Source organism: Microtus oregoni, unplaced genomic scaffold (genome assembly GCF_018167655.1).
Source record: "Microtus oregoni isolate MIOR12 unplaced genomic scaffold, Mior012 000061F_ref0000440, whole genome shotgun sequence".
Classification (NCBI taxonomy): domain Eukaryota; kingdom Metazoa; phylum Chordata; class Mammalia; order Rodentia; family Cricetidae; genus Microtus; species Microtus oregoni.
The window spans coordinates 1,304,685-1,314,531 of NW_024543871.1; the positions used below are offsets into that span (position 1 = coordinate 1,304,685).

Here is a 9,847-nt window from a genome sequence, read left to right on the forward strand (position 1 = left end):
TGGGGAGGGAAGCAAAGAAAAATGTAGAGCTCAATAAAAATCAATACAAAAAAAGATAAAAGGAAAAAGAGAAAAAATTAAACTCCTAAGCAAAACTCTATGGCTTCAGAGTACCATTCTAACTGCAGAGGAGTCCACCGAGATGTGTGGGGTTTGGACTGGGGCAAGGGTTTGAGTGGTTTCCTTAAACCAGCTACATGATGTTTTTATTTCCAAATTAAACACTGGTTTACATTTGAATTATTTGGGATTATGGCTGGCAGACAAAAAAATAAGTATGTTCATCCAGTATATCTTAAATTATATAGTTGTCATATCTAGAAAGTCTACTTCGTTCTACTACTGAATTCTTTACTTGGCTTTCAGATCATATGAACTATATTTATATTAGTGTCTGTTTCTACAAATTTCATTGTCTTTCTCACTTTTTTTCTTCTCAGTGTCTTGTTTTGGTTTGGTTTTTGAGACAGAGTCTCCTGTAGTACAGACTAGGCCTCAAACTCCATAGCTGAGGGTGGCCTTGAACTCTTGATCCTCCTGCCTCTGCCTCCCAAGTGATGGGATTATAGGCATGTGCCACCACATCCATCATGGTATTGTTTTTAGACAGGTTTTCATTATTTGGCTCATGATTCTCTGCCTCAACCTCTCAAGTGTTGAGATTTCACAATTGTCCAGCTGTAGGGTTGGTTTTGACAGATAGATAGGTATATTGCTTTGTGGTGAGTTAAGTTCCCTTTGAGGTTTGATGCCCTATAATTTTGACTGGATGCCCAATAGTGTTAAATTTTAATTTGGTGATATAGATATGAATAATTTGCATTGATATGGATTTTGCTTTAGTGATTTAAATTTAAGGCCAATTTTGTTATATGTATATATATATTTCTGCTCTTGATTAAGGTATTGTGATTATGTGGTTCATTTAAAAATGTAATGTATAATTAGGAAATATAGGTTGCTAATGGATAATCATTGATAATAGTAAAGCTTGTAGTCATGTTATTTAGATTTTATAGATATATAGAGATATATTTCAGTTAGATAGGCATTCTTCATCTCTTTCAAAGACTACAGAATTTGGCATTTAATGTTTTAATAACTTAGGGCTTTTCATGACAATGAGACTCATCTGCTCCTTGCAGCACCAATCTACTTCAAGAGGAAGATGGGCATCGAAGAGGCTCCTTATGGAGTTGGTTAGCCATTTGGGCAAGAAACTGCTCTTGCCTGTACTGTTGCATAAACTGGACACAGAAAACCCGCAGAGAGAGGACTGCTGAAATTGCCTAAAGGTGAGATGGTCTTTAGGGGTTCCTGATTCATGAAAGAGTCTGCGAGACATTCTGCAGGACACAGCAGAAAGTGACTGAACTGCCTTTGAAATTTCCTGCTTCATGGAAAAGTCTGCTGGATACTATGGGCCTGAAGGCCGAAGATGGATGCCCCAATGGTACAAAAGGAACTTTGGGTGACTGTCCAGGCAGAGAGTTGTCTCTGTCATTTCTAGAGTTTTGGAAGTTATTTATTTCTTGTTTACTTAGATAATATTATATCCTTCCGGAGTCTTTGATGGAGTTGAAGAATGGATAGTTATAGTTTTATTTAGTTATGATAAAAGATAAAATAGATATAAATATTGTAACTGTAATTCTTGCTTGATAACTGTTTTGTTATATGTAATTTTACTATGTTAAAGTTAAAGCCTTTCTTTTTTTCTTAAACAGAAAAAGGGGAAATGATGTAGATGGATCTTCTTTCTATGTGTTGCTTTCATTGGTTAATTAATAAAGAAAACTGCTTGGCCTGATAGGTCAGAACATAGGTAGGAGGGGAAGACAGAACAGAATGCTGGTAGAAAGAAGGCAATGAGACAGATGATATAGCTCTCCTCTCCAAGATGGATGCAGGTTAATATCCTTCCCAGTAAGCCACCACCTCATGGTGCTACACACATTCTTAGAAATGGGTTAATCAAGATGCGAGAATTAGCCAATAAGAGGCTGGAACTAATGGGCCAGGCAGTGTTTATAAGAATACAGTTTCCATGTAATTATTTAGGGTAAAGTTAGCCGTGCAGGAGCTGGGTGGCAGGAAGTGGCCCACCGCTCCTTCTACAGATTGGCCCACCTCATTTCTGACACCGGAATTTGGGGACATTACAAATACTCTTGCAATTCGTTTTTGACAGAAAAGTTCATGGAAATGGTTGCATCCTTTAGTGTCATTCGTAAAGGTCTTTCAGATGAATAAAGACCTTCAGTTACACGTGATAGTGCACACCTGTAATCCTAAATATTCCAGAGACTAAATCAGGAGGATTGTCAATTTGAGGTCAGCTAGGGCAACTTAGCAAAAACATCTCAAGGTTTGAAAGGGCTGGGATGCTAGCTCAGTGGTGGAATACTTGTCTAGCAATCATGTGTGAGACTGGGAATTTGACTCCTATGTTTGACCGTGACAAAAAAAAAAATCACTGTATAGTCTTTTCTTCACTACTTGGGCAATGCCTTCTTTAATGCTCTTCTATTTCATGAACTGTAAGATTTTAACAGTTTGGCTAAAAGGAATAGACACTACTACTACTTCCAGATCTGAGTATTCTAACCATTCTGTACAACTAATTCTTTAGCCTTGGGTAGTTTCCTCAAGTGCAAGCATGGATCCATAAAGTACCTGGGAGGACCATCAATGTACAAGGGTGTCCTCTGCAAGTCTCTGCAGTCCCTTCTGCATACATACATTATTTCCACTTAGTGCTATGCCTGGCAAAATCTACACTCTGGTTGCTACAGTTTCTCTACTCTTCTCATTTCATGGGACTTCTCAGCTTTTACCTGGTCTCCATGCCAACCTTCTGCAAGGCTGATCACCTAACCACAACATCAAGAGGTTGTTGATCAACATGTGAAGAGGTTGGAAGGTTTCAAGTTCACAGACAAGTTACCCTGGTGTGGCTGCATCACCTTTAATAGCTATTTAATACCGTCTTCTGTATGTGGCCTGACATCTTTGTGACCATTAGACATGTCCAAAAATCCCCTTGGTTTCCAAGCAGACAAAGGACTACAAATGCTGTCAGATTCTTAGCTGAGGCCTACAGCAGAGTTTTCCCTGTTTTGCTGTAACAGACCTACCTACCACTTCCACCAATGTATTTGAAAAGTGCCTTGATTTATGACTTTCTTTGTTCTGTTACTATAAAAACTTTATCAAATCATTACCACTTCGGAGTGTGGAATTTGGAGTAACCTAATTTGTGTTCCTGAGCCATGGTCACTTGAATATAGCTCTAAAATAAACTCTCATCCCCATTGAGGTGAAAATTTTGCTTTTTTTAAAAATTTAATTTTGTTGTTTTTATTTTTTAGTATTGACAATCCAAAAGAAGGAAGTATTAAGTTACTTTTCTCATTACTTTAAATAAACACATTATTAAAAGCAATTTAAAGGATGAAAGATTAATTTGGCTTTATAATTTGAAAGGGTATTATCTATCACGGCAGAAAAGGCATATCTTTGGGCAGCTGTTTCCTTACTTTTGGGCATATCAAGGGGCAGAAAGAACAGGAAACAGATCTTGGCTATAAGCCTCATGATCCACCCAGCAGAGATCTACTTTCTTCAGCTAGGCTTTACTACCAGAGGTCTATGACCTTCCCAAACAGTGCCACCAACATGCACTAAGTGTTCAAACACATGAGCCTGTGGGGGACATTTATCTAAACCATAATGAAATAGAGGGTAGTTGAAAACCCTGCTGCTATCTTATACCAGACAAGAGACAGTGACCAAGCTCCAAATTGAATACTGCTTCACTTCTGTCTTCCACCTCCCACACAGGAGTTTCCTTGTGGCCCACCCATATGCAAACATAAAGGAAAAAGGCGAGCAGCTGAGTCTAAACTAAGTTCATCCACAGTCTTAGACTTCTGTGCTAGACCGATAACCATAATCAAAAGCAAGTTGGAGAGGAAAGGGTTTATTTGGCGTACACTTCTACTTCTTGTTCATCACTGAACAAGAAAGTGAGGACAGGAACTCAAACAGAGTGGAAACCTAGAGACAGGAGCTGATGCAGAGACTGTGGAGGGGTGCTGCTTACTGGCTTGCTCCTCATGGCTTGCTCAGCCTGCTTTCTCGTAGAACCCAGGACCACCAGCGAAGGGAGGACACCACCCACAATGGATTAGGCCTTCCCACATCAATCATTAATCAAGAAAATGCTCTACTGACTTGCCTGCAGGCAATCCAATAAAGGCATTTTCTCTGTTGAGGTTTCTCTTCCTAGCTTATGTCAGGTTGACAAAAACACATCAGCGACACAAACAGGATGCATACTATGAACCTGTCACATAAAGTACTTTATCATTTAAGTCAGTTTAGTGAGAGAGCTATTTTGCCCATTTTCATCTATCCCAATTTATTCCTACTACAGAGAAAATCATGTGTTTATCTTGTATCTTTCACTCTTGAGATTTTCCTTAATTTGACTGGTATTTATTAATGTCTCTTGAATTTTCTGAAAGCACATTTACATCAAAAATGTCAAAACTCTTCTTTAAATATTTACTTTGCTATATAATTTTCTTTCGTAATTGTAGTTATTAGAATCTGAAAGAATTATATGGACTAGTAATTACAACAACTTACCTGATCATCTTGAAAGCATTGTGGTGTATCATTCCAGAATATTTGTTTTTTTCTTTCTTTATAGCTTTTAAAAATTAATTTTAGCTCGGCCGCGAGCCCTCGTCCCGCTCAGCCGCCGCTCCGTCCCGCAGCAGCCTGCCTAGTGTCCGGCAGCATGTTCAGCTGGGTGAGCAAGGATGCCCGCAGCAAGAAGGAGCCGGAGCTCTTCCAGACGGTGGCCGAGGGGTTGCGACTGCTGTACGCGCAGAAGCTGCTGCCGCTGGAGGAGCACTATCGCTTCCACGAGTTCCACTCGCCCGCGCTGGAGGACGCTGACTTCGACAACAAACCCATGGTGCTCCTGGTCGGCCAGTACAGCACCGGCAAGACCACCTTCATCCGCCACTTGATCGAGCAGGACTTCCCGGGGATGCGCATCGGGCCGGAGCCCACCACCGACTCCTTCATCGCGGTCATGCACGGCCCCACCGAGGGCGTGGTGCCGGGCAACGCGCTCGTCGTCGACCCGCGGCGCCCCTTTCGCAAGCTCAACGCCTTCGGCAACGCCTTCCTCAACAGGTTCATGTGTGCACAGCTGCCCAACCCGGTCCTGGACAGCATCAGTATCATCGACACTCCCGGGATCCTGTCTGGCGAGAAGCAGCGCATCAGCCGAGGTTATGACTTTGCGGCTGTCCTCGAGTGGTTTGCTGAGCGCGTGGACCACATCATCCTACTCTTTGACGCCCACAAGCTGGACATCTCAGACGAGTTCTCAGAAGTTATCAAGGCCCTCAAAAATCACGAGGACAAGATCCGTGTGGTGCTGAACAAGGCGGACCAGATTGAGACCCAGCAGCTGATGAAAGTGTACGGGGCTCTCATGTGGTCGCTGGGGAAGATCATCAACACCCCCGAGGTGGTCCGGGTCTACATTGGCTCCTTCTGGTCACACCCATTGCTTATCCCTGACAACCGGAAGCTCTTCGAGGCAGAGGAGCAGGACCTCTTCAACGACATCCAGTCTCTACCCAGAAATGCTGCCCTTAGGAAGCTCAATGACCTGATCAAGCGGGCCAGGCTGGCCAAGGTCCATGCCTACATCATCAGCTCCCTCAAGAAGGAGATGCCCAATGTCTTTGGGAAAGAGAGCAAGAAGAAAGAGCTGGTGAATATCCTGGGAGAAATCTACCAGAAAATCGAGCGGGAGCACCAGATCTCCCCTGGCGACTTCCCGAGCCTGCGCAAGATGCAGGAACTCCTTCAGACTCAGGACTTCAGCAAGTTCCAGGCCTTGAAGCCCAAGCTGCTAGATACAGTGGATGATATGCTGGCCAACGACATAGCCCGGCTGATGGTGATGGTGCGCCAAGAGGAGTCCCTGATGCCCTCACAGGCTGTGAAGGGAGGGGCTTTTGATGGCACCATGAATGGGCCCTTTGGGCATGGCTACGGAGAGGGGGCTGGCGAGGGCATCGATGATGTTGAGTGGGTGGTTGGCAAGGACAAGCCCACCTACGACGAGATCTTCTATACGCTGTCTCCTGTCAATGGCAAGATCACCGGTGCCAACGCCAAGAAGGAGATGGTGAAGTCCAAGCTGCCGAACACCGTGCTGGGGAAGATCTGGAAGCTGGCTGACGTGGACAAGGATGGCCTGCTGGATGATGAGGAGTTTGCCCTGGCCAACCACCTTATCAAGGTCAAGTTAGAAGGCCATGAGCTACCTGCTGACCTTCCTCCACATCTCATCCCACCCTCCAAACGGAGGCATGAGTGACAGCTGTGCTGACACACCCCCAAGCTCCAGGGCCCTGGCACTTTCTACCTGCCAGCGCCTTGCCTGCCCATGTGGGCCTGAGCCCGGAGGGGCAGAGATTTGGGGAGGGAAAGGGTCACCATCTTTCAAGGTCCATAAAGACTGAGCAGCGTTTCCTCACCTCTTGAATAGGAAAACCACCATCTTTCTTTTAAAGCTGTCGGGGGTTCAGCGGGGAGGCATGGGTGATGCTTGGATGTGCACAAGAACCATGAATATTTTTAATATATAATGTTAGAGGCAGCCTTCTTTCTTGCCTCCTCCTCTGTCTGGCAGCCCCACACTCAGCCTTTCCTTTTGCCCTGCCTTGCCCAGGCAGCCATAGTGACTGGGGATCCACCCCTCACAGCCCACCCTGGCACACCCATGTGTAGACAGGGGCCCCCCAGCTCTCTCAGTTTGTTTTCAACCTGAGGTTTATTCATGGGGCAGTGACTCGCTTCCTGCTAGCACTCGGGGAAGCTGCTTCAGGTCTCTGCTGTGGTCGGGGTGCATACCCTCCTGTTGCTTCCACACCCCGTCTCTGACACCCCAGCCAATACAGCAGCCACAGGTTAAGACCCAGCCACTGTTAACTTTTGTGGGGACTGGAGGGGTGAGAGACGGTGTCCTCCAGGAAAACACATAAGCTAGGCATCGTTCTGTAAGCGAACTCTTTATACTTGACCAGGTTTCCAGTAACTCCACAACACTTGTTCAAAGCTGTGATCTTTGTCTTCCCTTTCCTGTACCCTAGCGTCCATCAGTTCCAGCAGAGAGCAGACCCCTTGGCCTTGGCTCTGTAGTCTAGCTGAGGGAAGGCCATCCTAGCTCCTGCTCTTGAGTGCTCTGAAATGTCCTCACTTCATCAGTCTTCACGGCAGCTTCCTGGAGCCCCTGGCTGCCTGGGGTGGGCAGTGGGGCCTGTGACCTGGGGTGGTCTGGTGCTGGTAAGAGGAAGCCTGTGGCTCTGGCCTGGGTGTAGTGGCCGAGCAGCAGGACAGGGGAAAACCCAACCCCTTCCCTCTCTTTCCTTCCTCCCTCCTCCCCTGCTGAGCCAAGGAGGTCTGGGTGTCCTGAGATCCCCAGACCGAGCAGTAAGAAGCCAGAGCTAGCAAATGACCACTTTAACCACCCCACTGCAGCCTCTGGGACAGGTACACCCTATGGCCAGTGGTTGGCTGTCAGGGTGGGCTTTCTACTGAGGTGGGTGGGGCAGCTGCAGCCTGCTCATCCCACACCGCAGGTGGGCTTCAGGGAGCTGCCTACCACCTCCCAGCACTGCTCTGGGCCTTGTTGATGCTGAGCTCCAGCCTGCTAGCTCCCTGCCTCAGCTGAGAGTTAGGTGAGATGACCTCACAGGTTCACTAAAGTCCAGCCGGCTCAATCCTCACCTGTGTGTGTGGGGGGGGGGGGGTGCCTGAGCAAAGACTTTGTTCCTTGCATTAAAGAAAGTTTAATTGTGAAAAAAAAATTAATTTTACTGTTTTGACAGAAACATAGTATCTGTCGTTGTGATGATGTGGTGCATGTACACATTGCACAGCGAACAAGTCAGGGTAATAGCATTTCTATCATCTTAGGTAAGCAGGTATCTCCTACTTCTACTCTGTGCTTTTATTAGGAGTACTTGGTAGATTTTTTTTTACTTGATAGATTTTATGAAAGCTTTTAAAGTACGTTGTCAATACTACCCTAATATAACATCCCATAGTTGATTTTGTTATGAATTACACTGATAGGGCTATTTATACTGAACCACAATACTTACTTATACCCAACCACTTTTGTATTCCATGAATGTATTTAACACAATGATAATACCTTTGACATTATCAGCTCAGAATTCTTTCAGCTGCAAGGATTAGAAAGCCTATCACAAAACATCCTCAACCATAAAGACATCTGAGCTCTTTAGCACCAAAAGAAATGGTCATTTTAGGGGTTGAATAGCATCATCAAGGACTCCGGCTCTTTTATTTCCCACACTGTCATTACCAGGATGCAGCAATAGAGAAGTTGATTGCATTGTTCAGCATCTGACTTCTGATAGCTCTTCCCCTCTATGCTTTGCATGCCAGCAAGCTTGTCAGAAAGTCCTGATTCTCCTTCCTCTCCCTTTGAGACCTGACATGGCTTCAAAATCTGCAGTCCCCTTCTACTCACAAATCCTTTCATTCAGCACACCTCCTAAGCACTGTAAAAACCCATTCGTGGGCCGGGCGATGGTGGTACACGCTTTTAATCCCAGCACTCGGGAGGCAGAGGCAGGCGGATCTCTGTGAGTTCGAGACCAGCCTGGTCTACAACAGCTAGTTTCAGGACAGGCTCCTAAACCACAGAGAAACCCTGTCTCGAAAAACCAAAAAAAAAAAAAATTCGTGTTTCCCTTCCTTACTCATCTTGGGATGCCTATCCTCGTGGTCCTAGGAAGCCTCCTTGGAACCAGCCATAAATCTCCCCTCATCCTCTTGATATATGTATAGTATCATCAGACTTGACACCAAAAGCAATTTTTGGTGGAGATCTTCCCTCCTGTCTAAAATTAGCACTGTAAGAAGGGTGCCAAGACCATAGTCTTAGCATCAAAACCTCCATAGCCATGAGCCCTTTTTATCTTGCTTTGACTTGTCAACTGGCTGATGCCTGGGAGGGGGCTCCACATGTACTTTGAGCTGTTGCATGATGTCTAGCTTGTACTCTGGGTTGGACTTTGCTCTTCTGTGTTTGATGGGTTCTACAGAAACTATGGTATAGATTTAACCGACCTAAATCAGAGGGTTTGGTCATTAATAATTAATTAGCATACCAGTATGGGATAGGAGCGTCGCTTGTGTATTTTTGGCCTCGACCAATCTGTGTATCTCAAAATGGACCATTTGTCTTCCTTTCTGTGTAAACTGTGACTGGCAGTAAGATGAGGGGAAAGGCTTTACCCTAAGACTGCCTCTATGTATCAAGAAAGCACTGCAAGCCAAGCATAGCAACACACACAAGTAATCTAAACGCTCAGGAAGCTGAGGCAGGAAGATGGCAGGTTAAAGTCAGCCTGGGTTACATGGTAACACAATAGCAATTAGAGCTGCAACATAGAAACATCAGGATATCTCTGATAAATAAAAGGACCCAAGTATCAATACAGTTGTTCAAACTTCATACAGATAGCTTAGCATCTTTTTTTTCTGGCTGAATATTAGAATCACCTGCAGCATTTTTCAGACTCTTGGGCCACTGACAGTGATCTGGCTCTCTGGTTTGTCCAGTGACAACAATAATTCCTTTCCCAAGGTTCCTCGCTTTGATTTAAGGCACTCTGACAATCTACTACCTCATAGACTCATATTTTGGGTATGGTGCCAGTTAAGGTCACACATACCTTGTGCATAGCATATATTTAAATCACAATGCAGGTCTTCA

General features: G+C 45.0%; 1 protein-coding gene across 1 annotated transcript; it reads left to right on the top strand.

Moving 5' to 3' along the window:
- The first annotated feature begins 4,792 nt into the window (after window positions 1–4,792).
- Window positions 4,793–7,891, top strand: LOC121439507 (EH domain-containing protein 1-like). The gene has a single exon (XM_041640008.1). The coding sequence runs from the start codon at window positions 4,808–4,810 to the stop codon at window positions 6,410–6,412; it is 1,605 nt and encodes a 534-aa protein (XP_041495942.1). The 5' UTR covers window positions 4,793–4,807; the 3' UTR covers window positions 6,413–7,891.
- Window positions 7,892–9,847: the final 1,956 nt, after the last annotated feature.